Source organism: Echinops telfairi, unplaced genomic scaffold (assembly GCF_000313985.2).
Source record: "Echinops telfairi isolate 266 unplaced genomic scaffold, ASM31398v2 ScPeMD7_3;HRSCAF=10, whole genome shotgun sequence".
Taxonomy (NCBI): domain Eukaryota; kingdom Metazoa; phylum Chordata; class Mammalia; order Afrosoricida; family Tenrecidae; genus Echinops; species Echinops telfairi.
In genome coordinates, this window is record NW_022103899.1 from 54,851,267 (window position 1) to 54,870,728 (window position 19,462).

The 19,462-nt window shown below is 41.4% G+C and overlaps 1 protein-coding gene across 4 annotated transcripts in view; it reads right to left on the reverse strand.

Annotated features, from left to right (window-relative positions):
* LOC101645827 (SPHK1 interactor, AKAP domain containing) overlaps positions 1 to 19,462 on the reverse strand; it is a 170,299-nt gene that overhangs the window by 97,299 nt on the left and 53,538 nt on the right. For all 4 annotated transcript variants that reach the window (XM_045294726.1, XM_045294719.1, XM_045294718.1 and 1 more), the window contains exon 2: positions 18,945 to 19,050. In XM_045294726.1, coding sequence (XP_045150661.1) covers positions 18,945 to 19,050 — 106 coding nt within the window. The remainder of the gene's footprint in view (positions 1 to 18,944; positions 19,051 to 19,462) is intronic.

The window sequence follows — 19,462 nt, forward strand, 5'->3', positions numbered from 1 at the left end:
GGAGAGCAAATATTTTGAGAATGATGAGGGCAACAAATGTACAAATGTGCTTGACACAATGGATGTATGTATGGATTGTGATAAGAGTTGTATAATTTTTTTTTAAAAAGAGCCAAATAAATAAACAAGGGACATAATATAAAGGCAGGATTTGGGGAGCTAATATGGATGAATACAAGAAGCAAGACAATGTTCTAAACATATTTAGACAATGTTCTAAAATTGACTTCTTAATATGATGGAACTATTGAATTGTATGATTTGTGAATTATATGCCAATAAAACTGTTTAAAAAAAATACTAGCTTCAACAAAACACGTAGAGTCACATGCTAAGCAATTCTACCCAAGAACAACTTTTGGTTTGATGGGTTTGGGCACACCACTAGACAAAAAGGAGTGCTTGGCCAAAAGAATCTACACTTGAGACACTAATGACTTTGACGCCTTATGAATATAATCCACCCGCAGAGAGACTCACTTTCTGAGAGGGAGAAAAAGGAAATCTCACCAGGCTTTCAACACTCATCTAGTTATCTGCTATTTTTAGTTGTGGGCTCACTTATTTCAGACAAAAAGATAATAAGGAGCGTGCTGTGTGTTCACAAGTTTGAAATAACGATGGCACTTAAAAAGATTTCATGGGTGTCATAAATGATGAAGACAGATCCTTTTGCTCCATTTTCAAGTGATTTGCTCTCTCATATAGTGAACAGGAGCCCTGGTGGCCTCATGGCTATGCATAGAGAACAGAGCTCAGAAATTCAGGACGAACGTGAGGGGCGTCCGTTTGCTGTGGAATTGACTTGTGCTCATAGCAATTCTAAGAGTTTCAGAGTAGAACTGTGCTCCAAAAGATTCTCAACGGTGGATTTTTCAGAAAGAAATGTCCTAGCCTTTCTTCCAAGGTGCCCCCTAGGGGACTTGAACCTCCAAACTTACATGGGCCACTGACCACAGTGACGATTTGTGTTACCCAGGCAGAGACTCCATTGACTTAAGAAGGAGTGGCCAAAGACATTCTTCCTATACTAGACCTAACCCCAAACAAGTGCTGCAATGCCTGGATATAAAAAAATAATTGTAGGTTAGTTAAATGTTGACCTGTTAACTGTAAGGTGGGCAGTTCAAACCCACCAGTTGCTCTGTAGGAGAAAGATGAGGCAGTCAGCCACCCTAGGGAGTGGTTCTACTGTATACTAAAGGGTTGCTATGGGTCAGAATTGACTCAACTGGCTCTCACTGCAACGGAGGAGTTTCTGACTCATAGTGCCCCCATCAGACAGACTAGAACTGGCCCTCTGGGCTAAATGGCAGTGGAAGAGTTAGTAGCAGGATCCAGGAGGAAGAACTTGAGTTGAATCCTTTCTCCAACACGTACGAATGGAATAAACTTGGGCAAGGGGTGTAGCCTCTTTGAAGCTTCCTTTTTATATCTGCTTTGTGAAGACACCTCAGTTGCTTGCTCCAAGGATTAATTAAGAAACTTTTAAAAAGTGCAAGGAGTCTTGGTGTTGCCATGGATTAAGCAATGAACCGCTGAAAAGGGGTGTGTGGTTTGAAAACACTGGTCTCTCTCGATGTGGGAGAGGGATGAGGTTGTTGGTTTTTATAAAGATCTACAGGCTTGGAAATCCCCTGGAGTAGCTCTACTCTGTCCTATAGACTCCACAGCAGTGTCTTTTGTAAGTGCTAGCCTCTTAACAGAGGTTGATACATTAGAGCTATTATGATCAACACATGGTAAAATTTGGACTGTTTTCCCCCATCTTAACATGTTCTTGGCCTTTTCCAAACATTTGACCATTTCTCTTCCTTGATTTAGTATATGTGATGCTCCTTTCTCATCTTTCTCCTCCTGCTTCTCTTATCGTCTCCTTCAGTCAACAAGGGTTCCCTCTGCTCTTTCTTCTATGTGGGGCACTGGGGGTGTTAAGAGGAATAAAACACACTGGTGCCCTTCCAGAGATGAAAATGAAATGGATGTCAAACACATGCTCAAAAGACTGTGATAACGGGAAGACTGTGTTAAAGGTTGCTTTGATCAAAGGCAGCCCACACACAACTTGAAGACCGGAATCATTGTCACTGAAGCAAGCGAAGGGACTTCTAAAAGTTCATGGGAAAATTCCCAGATTTTTTCGTTCTATTTTTCCACAGGTTTTTGAAGCCCCTAGTACTTGCAGAAACTGTTGAATTGGTGTATGATTTCCTGTGCATACTTTCTGAACAACAAATAGGTAAATTAAAAAAATAGTCAGTTATATTTCTATAACATATATATGTAGAAAATATTTACAAAACTGTGGCATTTCATTGTTGATTATTATCAATACTTATTTCAAATGTTTGATGATATTTGCTTCTAAAGCCCTAGAAAGAAAAAACAAATCAATACTCCCTCCCTCCCTCCCTTTCTACCTGCCACCAAGGTGACCCAGCTCATAGAGACCCTACCGGACAGAGAGTATAGCTGTTCCTCTGGGGTTTCGAAGCTATAAATGTTTCAGAAGCAGAGAGCCTCATTTTCCTCTCTCAGAAAAGATGGTAAGTTAGAACTTAACACCTTGCTGTTAGCAGTCCCATGTGCAATCCACTACGCCACCTGGATTCCTTACAAATCAATAAGGGGGGAGGGGGATGGACAAAAAACCAAGAGAAGAATCCAAGTGCCAGTGTCACAATGCAGGGGCTACTCTGTGCTCCCTAGGAGGACGTTCCTCTTGAGCAGATTATGAAAGACGAATTTGAGTTTTGAGGGGAAGTCTCCTTTTAACTCCGTTTCTTTCCATATTCCGCGAACGACTATTCCCTCAAGTTCCATCCTCAGTGAATTGCTCATTTTACGCCCTCCGTCGTTTCTCGCTGGGGAACTCATCGCTCCCAGGACATCAAATGCCACCTCCAGAGATGACTCATAGATGTGATCCTCGGCTCTGACCTTCTCAGGAACACGGCGCTTCACATTTCTAACTTACCGTGATGGCTCTGGTGTTTTCCGCTGTCACGGCAGCCTCTTCATGTCTCACTGCAAATTCCCTCCCTCCCTAAAAGAAATCCATCTCCCCGTTTTCAGTAAAAACCATAATGCTCCCAGTTACCCTCGCTGGAAACTTCTGTGCCAGTTCTGGCTGTTTAAAAACTAGCCGTTGTAGAGACTCCTCCAGCTCAGGATGACACCCGTGACATCTAATTAGAACTGTGCTCTCTGTGGTTTCCAGTGTCTGCCTATTTGGAAGTTGGTCACCAGGTCTTTCTTCGGAGGGGTCTTTGGGAAGACTCCACCTCTAGCCTTTCAGTCAACCGTAAGCATTTTACCATGTACACCACCCAGAAACACTTATTTGTCTACTGTCTTCTGAACGATTGTTTAAATGCATGTTGTCGTTGTCGTGGTTAGGTACCGTCAGTTGGGGGTGGGGATGGGTATCACTAGACATTGTTGTTGCTGTTAGAGTGTGTCAAGTCAGTTCCTGGTTGCTACTCATAGCAACTCTGTGTACAGCAGAACCAAACACTGCCCAGTGCTGGACCATCTTTACAACCACTGTGATGTTTAAGTTCATTGTTGTAGCCACTGTGTCAATCCATCTCATTGTCGGCTGTCCTCTTCATTTGCGTCCCCTCTACTTTACCAAGCATGGAGTCCTTTCCTAGGGACCTCCACTGTTCAAATACAAAGCACGAGCTAATTTCAGGTAATACAATGGTGATAATACAAGCATGGTCTTCACCTTTTCTGGAGTTTAAAATCTGCCATGAAGGGTGCAGTATAGCACAGGCACAACATTCCTGTAGTTCCCTAATGCTCCCTCCCCCTCCTCCCATTATCATGACCCAGTTCCATCTTAGAAATCTGGCTAGACCAGAGCATGTACACTGTTACAGATAAGAGCTCTCAACCCACAGAATCCAGGGCAGATAAACCCCTCAGGACCAATATTGAGAGTAGCGATGCCATAAGGATAGGAGGAAGGTGGAGAGAAAAGGGGGACAAAGGGGGAACCAATTGCAATGGTCAACTACAACCCCCACATGGGGGGGGGGCAAACAACAGAAACGTGGGTGAAGAGAGACAGTGGATGGTGTAAAATATGAAAATAAAAATAATTTATAAATTATCAAGGGTTCATGAGGGTGGGCGGGGGAAAAAGAGGAGCTAATACCAAGGACTCAAGTAAAATTAATATATTTTGGAAATGATGATGGTAACATGTGTACAAATGTGCTTGATACAACTGATGTATGGATTGTTATAAGAGCTGTAAGAGCCTCCAATAAAATGATTTATTAAAAAATAATAGAATAAAATCTGGCATATGAGTCAAATTGTACATAAGAAAGCAACATTCAGATAAACATTTAATTACAAATTGCAAGTATTATAAGAAAACTCAACATGGTGCAGTAATGGAAAATAAGAGTTGTAGAGGATACTCAGTTAGGGATATTAGAGAAGGCTGGTCACCCACAGGGTCCATAACAATTGTATTGGTCTCTCACTTCTTTCTATTCCCTTCATAACTTGCCCTTTGAATCTAGGTAGCTCACAGAAGCCAGAAGGCAGGGAAAGCACAGAGGCTTGAAGAGTGAGCTGCTCTGAAATCCCAACTTCTCCCTTAATTCACTGTGCAAACCTAGGGCAAGCCACTGAGCTTCTTTGAGATTCAGTCTCCACATCTATAAGCTGAGTATATTACCCTATGTGGTAGTTACATAATCTGTTGTCAATTTGAGACTTAAGAGTGAAGGGGTGGACTTTAGCCCATCAATCAGGTCGCAGTTCAATGGCCTCATTTGGAGGCACTAAGGAGATTTAAATAGCTTGCTGGAGGAGAGACATACACTTACTCCCTGTGAGATATTCCTGCAGATAAGACACGTGGAGCCACGCCAGAGCCCTGGAGCTGAAAGGAGTCACATGGAAACCCCTGCCAGCACTGAGATGCTTCCATTGCCACTGGATCCATAGACTTTCCACCCACTGGCCTGTGATCTTTCTGCATTCGGCATCATTGCATGGGTTGCATGAATCTGAAGAGGAATTTATAGATTGGCATCAGACATATGGGCTAATATCCGACTTATACACCTGATCTGGAGTGGGCTGGGATGTTGTCTCAATATTCAATTGCTCTTGTATATAAAGCCCTTTCTTATACACATATGAGTGTCTGAAATTGTTTCTCTAGGCAACCCAGACTAACACATCCTACTTTAGTGACTAATGACTGAGATCTTAAGAGCTTGTGAGCTTGTGAGCAGCCATGTAAGATTGTCTGGAGGAAAGAGCAATGATGAATAATGAATACACATGGAAAAAATTAGTCCAGTGGACTGTTGGAACCCTACAACTTCAGCCCCCCATAATCCCATGACCAGAAGAACTCAGTGGTGCCCAGCTACCACTACTAACTGCCCTGAAAGGGATCACGATAGAAAGTGCTGGAGAGAGTGGGAGAAAAATGTGTAAGAAAACTCAAATCCCAAGAGAAGCCAGGCTTCGTGGTTGGAGAGTGACTGTGGAACCCTAGACTATGGCTCTTCGTCCCCCTTCAGGTTTATAAATGCAATCACACCTGTGGCTCCATTTTCAGCCCAGTACAAGACAGGTTTATAAAGGTAACAATAGGACGAATGAGTATGAACGCTTCAGATTAATCAACTATTTGAAATTACAGGGGTAGCATTTGCCAAAGGACAAGGTTCAGAAGGGTTAGGAAAGAAGGAAGAGTGAGTTGGGAAATTGAAGGAAGAGATGAGATGAGTGGTGGTGCATTGAATGGTCTACAAGGAATGGAACGTGGACACTGTTGTCAGGGAAAGGAAACTCATGTCATTAAAAAATGTGGATGTTATGACCACGTGCCACAAACGATGTCTTTGGGTATGTTGGAAATAACTAATGCACATCATTTTGGATAATTGCTGGTGTTCACAAATACTAGAAAGCTATTATTATTATGTCTCTGTGTGGCCCAAAGAGCCCTGGAGGTCTAATGTGCTACTCATTGGGTTGCCAATCACAAGGTCAGCAGTTCAAATCCAGGAGCCCTCTACTAGAGAAATGTGAGAGTGGATACTTTGGTAAAGATTTACAGTTGTGGAAACCCTAAGTTGGGTTTCTATGGGTTAGAATCAACTTGACGTCAGTGAGTTTTCTTTGTTTGAGTAGGCGACACAGATGCTTTGTTTCCAGTGGTCACATTGGCAAGGATGCATGAATTTATTTCCTAAAAGATTTCTACCCAGGGAAGTTTATGGAGCTCAGTGTCACTTAGTCACACACGGGGCTGCCGTGATTCCGAATCAACTCAATGGCAATGGGTTTCGTATTATTGTTATTGTTGTGGTTGTTGTTAGGTGCAGCCAAGCCCATTTTGACTCACAGCAACCCTACAGAACAAAGCATGGCTCAGACCTTGGCCATGATTACAATTGTTGCTATATTTGAGCCTCTGGTTGCTGATTCTGTGCTAGTCTGTCTCCTTGAGGGTCTTCCATTTTTCATTGACCCTCCACTATACCAAGTATGAGGCGCTTCTTGAGGGATTGGTCTTTCCTGATGACATGTCCAAAATAGGTGAAATGAAGTTGCATCATCTTGGCTTGTAAGGAATATTCTGGTTGTATTTCTTGCCAAACAAATTTGTTTCTTCTTCTGGTAGTTCATGGTCTATTTAATAGACTTTAACGTTAATTGATTAACTGATCCAACAAACATTAGAGAGAACTTACTACAGTCATCAGCATGTAGACTAATCTCTGGGATAGAAGGACAGTAGACAGTATTTATGGGCTTATTGTTCATAAATACTGAAGACAGACACGAATTCATCTCATCCTTGTTAGACATTAATGTATTGCACTGATAAGTATTTATCAAACTCTGATGTTTCACATATTACACTCTCCAATCCCTATACACACCCTCAGTTCACGTCCATCTGTTTTTCTAAATCAGTGGTTCTCAACCTTCCTAATGCCGCGACACTCTAATACAGTTCCTCGTGTTGTTTTGTGTTGACCACCCAACCATAAAATTATTTTCATTGTGACTTCATTACTGCAATTTTGCTACTGTTATGAATCCGGTGACCCCTGTGAAAGGGTCATTCAACCCCCGAAGGGGTCATAACCCACAGGTTGAGAACCGCTGTTCTAAATAATCCCATACTATAGTTTATGATGTACATGCTTCTTTGCCAGCTCATTCCACCTTCCTGCATTGCTCTCTGATTCCCTTTCATCCATGTATTTCTCGAGGGTCTGCCTAAAATGGGTCCTCAACTATCTTATCAAACAGCTCTGTCCTCTTGTGAATTTTTGTAATGAACATGTTAATTTTTTTCTAAGTCATCTTTTGGAATGTGTGTATTCAAGTTTTCTTCCCACCAGGTAATTTATGTATATGAGTATCTTATTCAGTTGATCACCCACCTTTATTTCTGGGCAAAGACTTTGTTGTTCAGCTCAGCAAGTCTCTTGTATTTGGGTATTTGCTGTAATTTTCTGCCCCAGGGATGGTGTTTTGGAGGGAAGGGCATGCTAGAAGTATTTATGATGTGATTTCTTCAATAAGAAGAAAATTTGAAATTTCAACCTATATCCAAAGGCTCTGTGAAAAGGTAATAAAGAGTTTTCACATTGAGCAAGACTCCCATTTTCATGTCCTATAGAGTCAAAGCATCATCCCACTTCATTTTTGCTGAGTGTCAACAGGGTAGCAGCCTGGAACCTTTCCAGAGAGACATTTCACCTGCAAAGTAAAGCTTTGCTCTATGTCAGCAGCCTGACGACTGGCCAACTGCTGCTTCCGCATACGTACGTATTATCGTTAGACCAAGAATTCCATGCTACTCTGTTCTCTCCCCAAACAAGTGAGACTCAGAGACAGGATGGTGCCGAGACACTAAGACAGTGATGCCCTCAGTGGTCTGTAGCCTGGACAGAGCTTCGGAGAGCAATGCCAAGGCACGCATCCCTGTTCTTCTGTTCTCTTCACGATTCCAAACATCTATTACTATGATTTTAAGTGCATGTGATGATGGGAACAAGATGAGGAAGAACTGTCCAAATGAAACATCCTTTGGGACGAGTATTTCCCTGAATATGGATTCAGGCAAGGGAAGCAAGGAAAGCCATGCAAAATCAGAGGAGGAACTAGAGCCATTACAACATCTACATACATCTACATACATCAGTCCATTGACGTCTGTGTGAAAGTGTTTAATACTAAGAAAAATGACATGCAATAAACACACATGTAGGAAAACGTATGGCATGGTTTAAGATCTACTGTTGTTTGGAGGGTTTTTTTGAGTGGGTGGTGTGTGCGTGGGGAGTGTAAGAAGTATTGGTGGGAAAGACTCACTTCTGGATCTGGGTTCTGAAACTGGCTCATTACCTGTCTACCATTTTGCCTGTCAATCCTGGGAGCTATCAGCAGACTTATATTCAATGGACTTTGCATCTACCGGCCTGTGGTCCTCCTGCTTTCTGGTTCATCAGTCCCTGAAGCTCTACCAGCCTTGAGAAGCCTTCACTTTACATCTGATCCATGAACTTGAACTGGACTAGATTTTCCTGCTTCACAACTGTGAGAATTGAAACAGTGTGTTTTTTTTCAACATTCTTGGAAATAAATCTCTTTCCATATAAATCCATATACAAATAAATCCATATACATACATATAACTGTCATTGGTTTTGCATCTCTAGAGCACGCAGTCTACCACAGAAGATTTGGGTAGTCATTAAAACCAGAAATAAAATGAATAGATAAGAAGAACAGATGAACGTGCCAACTTCCGGTGGGGTAGCCTCAGTCATAATTCTACAAAATGTTCTCAGCTATTTTGGCTTTGCTGAGCTCTGTTTTTCCAGAGGAGGAAAAAGACACTGCAAGATGCCTCCGGGTGTTCTTCACGCACAGCGAAAAGATTTAAGGAAGTGAGCTGTGGACGAGAATCGGATCAGCCGAGCACATTGGGAGCCTGACAAGTTTAGAGCGGTTGTTGAAGGCCAAGGGGGGGAGAGACGAGTCCTGGGAAGTGCTCTGATTCCTTGACTTCTGGAGTAAGAGGCAGAGACATTTACACTGTGAGTCATGCTATAATACTTACACATCCAACCCGCCAAGCCAAACCTGTCGCCATCGAATTAATTGGGGTTCACAGCAGTCTGACAGGACAGAGTAGACCTGCCTCCTTAGGGTTCCCTGGTCTTTCATCTTTGCAGAAGCGGCACGCCTCATTTCCCCTCGCAGGGGGGGCTGGTGGGTTTGAACTTGTCACTTTCAAGTTGGTAGTCAAGTGCTTAATCAGAGTGACACCAGGAAACCTCCTAGTTCCCCACATCGGATTAGTAGCAAACAGGCATTTTCCAAAGCAAGAGCCCTGCAGAAGGTCGGTGCATCCTGTCCCAGCTCTTTCTCCCTCTCACAGGCAGGAGAAGGCATTTAGCACCTCAACCTGTTTCAGTCCACAGTGGCCTGAGGTCAGAGACCATCATTATCGGTGTCTGTCCTCAGTGCAACCCTGAGGCATCCTAGGTGCCCATGTGCTGCAGGTCACCAGGAAGTTTCCATCGAGGGAACTCTGTGTCTGGCAAGGCCTGCTCCGAATGCGTGGCTTTCCTCCCTGGTTCACCTCTCTTCCCAACATCCCCATTGGAACGCCTCATCTTGTTTGACTGCGCCTAACTCCCCAGAGTCCTTCTCCTCCTCAACCTGCCCAGCTATGGAATGCCCAGGGGAGTGGTGGCTCTTTAGTAGACTCCCATGGGGAACCTGGCTTTGACTCCCAGCCAGTGCACCTCATGTACAGTCACCGCCTGCCTGTCCAGAGAGCCTTGATTTCTGAAAATCAACCAATAAATACTTTAGGAATCATACAGGTCCACACTAAAACTTAATACAGAGATGGTCCAGGACAGGAGACAGTGTTCGCAATCACTGTGCAGTGGAATCATAAGTTGGGTGCTGACCAGACAGCGGCTAATGGCAAGTCATAGACAAGTCTAAAATAAATAAATAAATAAATAAACAAACAAACAAAAACAACTCACTTCCATGAGTCAATTCGTACTCAGAGAACTGCCCTGTGGATTTAGGACACTATAACTCTTCAGAGGAGAAGAAAGCACCACTCCTGAGGAGAGGCTGGTGGTTTTGAACTGCTGACCTTGAGAATCACAGCACAAAGCTTAACCGCTATACCACCAGACCTGCTCAGACATTTTCATCAAGAAGACTAACTCATAGAGACCCCATAGGACAAAATAGGTCTGTCTTTTTGGGTTTCTGTGGCTGTGAATCTTTACAGGAACAGAAAGTCTCATTTTTCCCTCAAGGAGCACTTAGTGGTTTCAAACCTCTGACTTTATGGTTAGAAGCCCAATGCGTGACTCATTATGGTACCAGGGCCTAGTGATCATTATTTTGAAGTGCACTTCACTCGGGTTTGCGTATCTCTCGTCCCACGGGCTCTGCACATGTCCCTCTCACATGTCCCGCACCTCCATGCACACCAAATAGAACACTGCATCCTTCCCGCCATCCAGAGTCCCATCTCCCTTTGCTCTAAGGGATGCTTTTTAGATTTCCTAAGAGTCTTCCTTAAATATAACCTTTGGTAAGGGAATTTCAACTTTCTTCCTTAAAATTATCCCTGTTTCTTCAAACCTTTGGTTACTCTTTGAGAACAGTGATAGAACGGGACATCTGGGACCAGACAAGAATTGGATAGACCAATTCTAGTGTCAGAAGTCTGCAGGTGTCTATGGAGCTAATATTGGCCTAGTCTCTTGGGGAAAGGTCTTTTCTCCTTTTAAAAAGGTGAATATAGCTAAATTAGATTTCTCTCTCTTTCATTCTCCTTACCTTTCTTTTAAAAAAATCATTTTATTAGAGGTTCACACACTCTTATGACAATCCATACATCAATTGTGTAAAGCACATTTGTACATTCATCGCCCTCATCATTCTCAAAACATTTGCTCTCCACTTAAGCCCCTGGCATCAGTCCTCATTTTCCCCTCCCACCCTGCTCCCCCTCCCTCATGAAGCCTAGGTAATTTATAAAATTTTGTTTTGTCATATTTCTCCTTACTTTGCTTATATATCTATCTCTCTATCCAACTAAAGTCATTTTTTTTTCCTTAGGGACCCAGCTTCTATGAATACAGACTATTATAATTGGTTTTCACCAGAGACTACCAATCTTTTAAACACAGTGGATGTACTTCTCCTTGAGCATATATTGCTGGAACTTTTGACCAAAGGCAATATAAGTCTGATGCATAAAAAATCTTTAGGAATATATAGCAGATTCTGAAAGGCCTCCCAGTTTCTATGCTCATGCCTGCAAACATTAATTGACTTGCTTTAGTTAACTACATGCCATCCAAAAGATATAAATATAGATGAAAATGTATTTACAGAGGAAGATGAGACATCAAGGGATTGGCATTCTGTCATCCTTCAGATGGGTCTGTGCTATACTGTTCAAGGCAAAGTTGTCTGTTCAAAGGGGTCTCACTGTAGCAAAGAAAGCTCTTGAAACTTCAAAGAGCTGATCACCTGTCATATTAAGCTCAAACTCTGCCTCTGGGAATCAATGTCTTCAGTCTGCTGCCTTTGATAAGTGCAGGATTAAGGTAGATTTAATTAATGTGACATAGAAAGAGAAGGAAATTTAGGGTGTTGATTTTTTTTCTCCAAAAATTATTTCTTCTCAGGAATCCTATTCAGGGACTTGTTTCTGCTGTAATTCAAATGGCGAATGTTCACTATGTGAAAATAAAGCCTGAATGAAAGTGGTTAGTTATTGGGAACATATGACATTGAGTGTAATGTTTCCAAACTAGAGGAAAACCTAAATATTTAGTCTAATGAGGTGCACTGCATGTTATATTGATATTGCATGTTTAATTCTATTTAAATAAATTTTTGTCCTGGTGTAAAGAACAGTGACTTGGAAACAAGTGCACTCCTGACTTATCAACATAATTAGGCTCTAAAGACTAAGATCATAAGATAGAGTGACCATGTCATCACACAAATGGCAAATGACACCATAACATAACAGCCAAATTACATCATTGGTGTCAAACCACTGAACATCATGACTAGGTCAAATTGACACATAACCTTAACCCTCATAGCTGAGGCTACTCTCACCTTACAACTTGGTGTTCATTACTATTAGATGTACATTGTGATGAAAACAAAACAAAATAGTTAGTAGCTTTATATCATTATAATAATACATATATCAGATAATGAGTGTGGTAGTTACATAACTGTGGCCAATTTGCAAGGATTAAGAGTGAAGGGGTGGAGTCTAGTCTGTCAATCAGATTGCAGCTTGATGACTTCATTTGGAGGCACTAAGGAGATAAATAGCTTGCTGGAGGTGGGACACAGGCTCACTTCCTGTGAGGCATGCTTCATGACAAGTCACATGGAGCTATGCTAGTGCCCTGAGCTGGAGGAGCCATGTGGAGACCCCTGCCAGTGATGAGATGCTCACAACACCACTGGATCCAGAAAACTTCCCACCCACTGGCCTGTGATCTGCCTGCATTCAGCATCATTGCATGTGCTGTGTGAGTCTGAAGAGGAATGTATAGATTGGTATAGGACATATGGGCTAATATCAGATTTATGGACTTGATCTGGATTGGGCTGGGATGTTTTCTCAATACTTAATTGCTCTTGTATATAAAACTCTTTCATATACACATAGGCGTAATTATGAATTTGTTTCGCTAGTCTACCCAGATGAACATAATGAGTTAGTGAATAAATGTTAAGTTGGAGCAGCATCTTTTGCTCCCATTGCTCTCTCAGTTTATTGAACTGTGGTGACTTCAGACTAGGATGAAGAAGAAATGCTTGGTGATCAGCTTTTGGAAATTAGCCAAAGAAAACTCTATGGACCACAATCAGATGCTGCCAGGTATAGTGCCGAAAGTAGAGCCCTGAATGTTGGCAGGCACTCCACATACAAGGAACTCCAGCACACACTATGATGAAGATGGTGCAGGACTGGGTGGACATTTGTTCTATTGCACATGGCTTCCCATGAGTAGGAGCTGACTCAATGGCAGCTAATGAAAAGAATATTTGTTGAGTATATCTTATGTGCCAATGGTGTTTACAAATATTATATGTGAACCTCACACCGGCCCTAAGGAATCCAAGCAAACAATGTTGTAGTAACTGGCCAAAATCACACCACGGGAAATGAAGCCTGGTAGCTCACTTGTGTCATTGAATTCCAGGCGCAGTTTGGAACACAACATGTTATTGCCTTTCTAGAAAGAACATATGTATTTACTAGAAAGAAACATAAAGAGTTTTTGCTTGAAATTTCTTCTTTAGCTTTTAAAATATTGTGGTGGTATCTTCTTCTTGCTCTATTTTTTTATTTTATTATGATTGTTTTCTTCTTCTGTTTCATTTTTTATGGTTTCTGTTAGGTTTCCCATTTTGGGAAACACAAGAGTGGGTGCAGAGAGACAATATCTGATGCAGTGATTTATCGGGAATGGGAGGGTGGATAAGGGGTAGGGTGAGAGGAACTGGGCGCAATCAATGAATGTGGGAGGGGTAGAGAGCATTTAAACTGATTGTGACGATGTATATACACTCTTTTAAAAGAGATTTAACTATGGAAGGGTCTGATATATGAATATTATGTCAAGAAAACTACTAAATAAAAAAAGAAGCCACACTTGTCCTGTGGTTACCATGAGTGAAGGAGAAAGAGTGTTTCCTTTGGGGCCATTGAATTCCTTTTAATGGTGGTGGAACAATGTGGACCGGGATATCAGTAATGATTGTAAGTAAGAAGGGTATAAGCAATGGCAGTGAATTATACATGTAAAAGCTATTTAATTGGCGAATATTTTATTGTGCTAAAATTGAAAGAGAAAATGACATGAATAACAATGAGTACAAGGAAGAGGAAACTGTTTTCAAATTGATTGTGGTAAAGATTGTACAACTCATCTTGATATGACTGAACTGTTGAATTGCATGACATGTGGATGAAGTATCAATAAAACTTTCAAAAGAAGACTTTTTGTTTAATGTTTAATACATTTGGAAGGATAAAAGATATAACAATGTATCTCATTTAGTGGAAAAATTCTTATTATTCAGTGTAACATCAATAGTTATCATGATAGTTAAGGTTTAATTCAACTTGGCTGGGGCAGTATTTTAAGTTGCTTAGCAATTCACACTGAATAATTGCGCATGACCTGATTAAACACAATGTAACCACTGCCAATCAGTTTTAAGTCTCCAGGTTGCTGTTAGATGCCATCAAGTTGACCCATAGTGACTTTATGCACAACAGAGTGAAAACATGCCTGCTCCTGCGACATCCTCATAATTCTGCCTGTTTGAGCTCTTTGTTGCAGCCAAGGTGCCAATCTATCTCCTGTGGGAGGGGATGCTATTAACAGCCAGGATAAAGGTATACATGGCAACGAAGTGGTCATCTTGATGTTGGTAGATGTCTTCATCAATTTGCATTTATGGCAACTCCAAGTGACAGAATATAATTGTCCCCAGGGGCTATAATCTTCAAAGGAGCAGAGAGCCTTGATTGTTCACCAAGGACCCTGCTGGACAGGCTTGTGGGTTCAAACAGCTAACCTTTCAGTTACTCATCTTAGCACTGGAGAAAAGGTAGCTCCTCAATGACATAGACATAAGTACAGGCTTAGGTGCAGGTATGGATAGATATGGAAATGATTTCCTTATTCTAATAAGCCAAACCTGCTGCCATATAGGTGGTTCTGTCTTATAGAACCCCGTAAAGGGTTTCTGGGGCTGTAAATATTACTGGCGCAGAAAGCATCATCTTTCTCCCAAGTAGTGTCTGGTGGATTAGAACTGCTGACCTTGTGGTTAGAAGCCCAGTGCATAATTAAATAAGTGACCCCAAATCTCTTTCCTGAAGCTATTGCTTTACAATATGACTTTTGGTGATCACATTTTCCCTATAGAAAAGAGAAACTGAAGCAATTGCTCCTGGATAGAAATCTTAACATGCTTAGAGATATACGATGAACCACATGAAAGAAATTCAGTCAATTTGCTATTTATCAGAGGCTGATTACCCAGCTTATGTATTATCTTTGGGACTCTGGCTTTAATTCTTTCACCAATTAATTTAGCACTATGCCAGTTCTGATCAGAGAGATTTGATGGGAAGAAGATGAAGCTATTAGATAAAATGAGTTTGGGGAATTACTCATAGATTTCAATTACCTATACTGAAGTTTGATTGACGAGGAAGAAGGGAGCTTCACCTGGACAGCCTTGCAAGTTAGACACAGGTTTAGATGTATTTTCTCCTTGTCCCCTTTAGGAGCTCTGGCGGTGTGGTTGTTACATGTTGAACTGCTGTTACAACATCAGCATTTTGAAACTACCAGCTGCTGAACAGGAGAAAGATGGGGCTTTCTACTCCTGTGCAGAGTTACAGACTCAGAAACCTACAGAGTGGTTCTACCCTGTCCTGTGGGGTTGGCATCGGCTTGGTTTTGTTGATATGGGGTTTTCCTCTTTGCCTTTTGAGTAGAGACCATACAGACAACATGACCAGGAAGTGGTGAGACTGGGTGTTAAATGTGAACACTCAGGTTTGGATCCTTTTTTAAAATACTAAACCACACTGACTTCCAATAATAGCTATTGAGAATTAAATTCTCGATTTTATATTTTTATATATATTCTATATTATAAAGAATAGGTTGAATGGAAAATAATTAAACTTTTGAAAAGTACAGCACCTGCTGACAACTTTATAGTCTGGAGTTACAGAGTTCAGTAGAATATACCCAAGGCTTGGGCACCTGGAGTTTCAAGTCTTTTTATAAAGTTACTTAAAACCACTTTGAATTATAGTGTTTCATATTCTGTATTGAAAACTGGAATTCATAGCATTGACCTCTCTACAAGACTTCTAAAAGAGCAAAATGCCTCATTGTTTATATAGCACATGATACTAAGAGCCAATAGTTAATAAGAGAAGTGCATTTTAAAACAATTTGATGATGAATGTATATAAAATTGTGCCAAATTATACTTTCCCATACCATCTCGAAGGTGCAGGTATTTGTCAATGTCTGTGATACTTGAAAACTAGCAGAGGACATAAGACTCACATTGGCACAACAATGAACAGATCAAGGTATAAAGATATAATAATAAGTGATATTATAATTATTTTTACATAGAACATGTGTAGTTAGAGAATTTGTCTTGATTCACAACTATGAGGGTTTTTTTTTTCTTTTTACACTAAATGAAACAGTGCCTTTCTCTAAGTTTTCAGAAGAAGAGGCATCTGCTCTGTACATGGGTACAGATCAGAGCTGGAAACACAGGGAATCCAGGACAGATAAACCCCTCAGGATCAATATTGAGAGTAGCAAAACCAGGAGGGTAAGCGGAAGGTGGGGGAAGAAAGGAGGAGCCAATCACAATGATGTACATATAACTCCCTCCCAGGGGGAATGAACAACAGAGAAGTGGGTAAATGGATACATCGGTCAGTGTAAGAAGTGAACAACAATAATTTTTAAATTATCAAGGGTTTAGGAGGAAGGGTGGGGGAGGGGAAAATGAGAATCTGATATGAAGGGCTCAAGTAGAAAGAAAATGTTTTGAAAATGATGATGGCAACAGATGTACAAATGTGCTTGATACAATGGATAGATGGATGGATTGTGATAAGAGTTGTACGAGCCCCCAATAAAATGATTTTTAAAAAAAGAGGCATATGCCCTTCACCATCAAATAGAAACAAAAACTCAAAGCCAGAAATTCAGCTCTCAAATGTTTGGACATTCTATGTCTCGGTCTGAAAATGATTTACTAGGAAAATGAGATGGTTGGATCAGATGAGTTTATGTGGTTTATTTATTTTTTTAAATCATTTTATTGGGAGCTCATACAACTCTTATCACAATCCATCCATCTATCCATTGTGTCAAGCACATTTGTACATTTGTTGCCATCATCATTCTCAAAACATTTGTTTTCTACTTGAGCCCTTGGTATCAGTTCCTCATTTCCCCCTCCCTTCCCCTGCCCCCCTCCCTCATGAACTCTTGATAATCTATAAGTTATTATTATTTTGTCATGTCTTACACTGTCTGATGTCTCCCTTCACCCACTTTTCTGTTGTCCATCCCCCAGGGAGGAGGTCACATGTAGATCCTTGTGATCAGTTCCCCCTTTCTACCCCACTCTCCCTCCACGCACCCAGTACCAACAGTCTTACCACTGATCCTGATGGGATCATCTGTCCGGAATTCTCTGTGTTTTCAGTTCCTATCTGTACCAGGTGTACATCCTCTGGTCTAGCCAGATTTATAAGGTAGAATTGGGATCATGATAGTGGTGGTGGTGTGTGTGAGGGGGGAGAAAGCATTAAAGAACTAGAGAAAAGTTGTATGTTTCATTGTTGCTACACTGCACCCTGACTGGCTCAACCTCTCTTCAAGACCCTTCTGTAAGGGGATGTCCAGTTGCCTACAGATGCGCTTTGGGTCCCCAATCTGAACTCCCCCTCATTCACAATGATATGATTTTTTGTTCTTTGATGCCTGATACTTCATCCCTTCAACACCTTGTGATCACACAGGCTGGTGTGCTTCTTCCATGTGGGCTTTGTTGCTTCTGAACTAGATGGTCACTTGTTTACCGTCAAGTCTTTAAGACCCTAGATGCTCTATCTCTTGATAGCAAGGCACCATCAGCTTTCTTCACCACATTTGCTTATGCACCCGCTTTGTCTTCAGCAATCGTGTCAGGAAGATGAGCATCATGGAATGCCAGTTTAATAGAACAAAGTATTCTTGCATTGAGGGAGTACTTGAGTAGAGGCCCAATGTCCATCTGCTACCTTAATACTAAACCTATAAATATATGCACATAAATCTGTTTCCCCATCATCCTATATAAATATATTTACATATGTACATTCCTGTGTTTAGACCTCTATAAATGCCCTTTCCCTCCTAGTTCTTTCCTCTATTTCCTTTTACTTTCCTTTTGTCCACTCTCATGCTCAGCCTTCATTTGGGTTTCAGTAATTCCTCTCAGTTACATTACCCTTGATCAAGCCCTATCAGGCATCTTACACCCTCATCACCACCGATTTTGGATCACTTGTTCCCTTGTCCCTGGGTTTGTTAATACCACTTCCTTTCCCCCACCTCTACTTCTCTCACATTCCCCCAGAACCAACGGTCCCGTTGTTTTCTTCTCCAGACTGTTTATCCCGCCTATCTTATCTAGATAGACCTGCAAAGATAATAATATGCACACAAACAAGACAGAACAAAACAAAGCAAGAAAAAATGATAACTTCCTGCAAGTGTCTTCAAGGATGATCTACAGGTTTACCAACTCTACATTCTTGGAGATATAATTCTGCTTCTCCTGATACAATAAGCCCAAGAGCCCTCTTCTCTTTAGAATGACATCAAAAGGAATCAAATTTCTTTCTTACATAAAGACTGAAGGACTGCCTATAACAGGTGGAATCACTGTCAGCCCACAACAATCTTTCTAAAGGAAACCATGAAGCAGGTGCCCCATGGTTCAATTTGGGAGGGGATTGGAGAGGAGGTGGGGGTTGAGGTGGTTTGGGGAAAAGGTTACAATTTTCACATATACATGTTTGTACTGTTTAAGCTCTCAGCAGTTACATGACTTTAAAAAAATATCATATGTCATGCAAAAAACATGTCATGTAAATATCATCCAGGGTTACCCGGGCAGGCAAATCATGGCACCATTTTGCTGTTGGCTTTGCTTCTTGTGTCTGCTTTAGAAAAAATGCTTGAAAGGTGCCCACCTATGCTAGTGTTTCAGTTCATGTGCACGAAGAAAACTGTCTGAGGTCACTGTACCTTTGTACACGCTGTGATGGAGCTCCCGAAGCTGCTTGCAGAGCTGCTGCTGCCGCTGCCTTGCTGGGGCTCTGAAGCGTCACACACCAGCGGAGTCTCTGCATTGCTGCTTACCCCAAAACACAAAAGAGAACACATATCTGTGAGTCATCTCTGTGTTCAGAAATGAAAAACGTACGAGACTCGGTGTGTTGTACTGAGATTCCTCTTTACAGATCGCATCCAACACTGCACACGCTTCTGCGGACAAAGCCATTTCCTGGTTGAGTTCACTCATGGACTTGCTGGAACGACTGTGGCCTATCGTACTGTGACTATACAACTGCAACCCAGTGCTTCCACATTGCTTCCATAGACACTTTCACACCTGCCCGACTTCCTGTAATAGCAGCACCTTTCCTCAGGCACACAAGTTTTTTTTTGTTTGTTTTTTTTAAAACATTTTATTAGGGGCTCATACAACTGTTATCGCAATCCATACACACATCAATTGTGTAAAGCGCATTTGTACATCATTC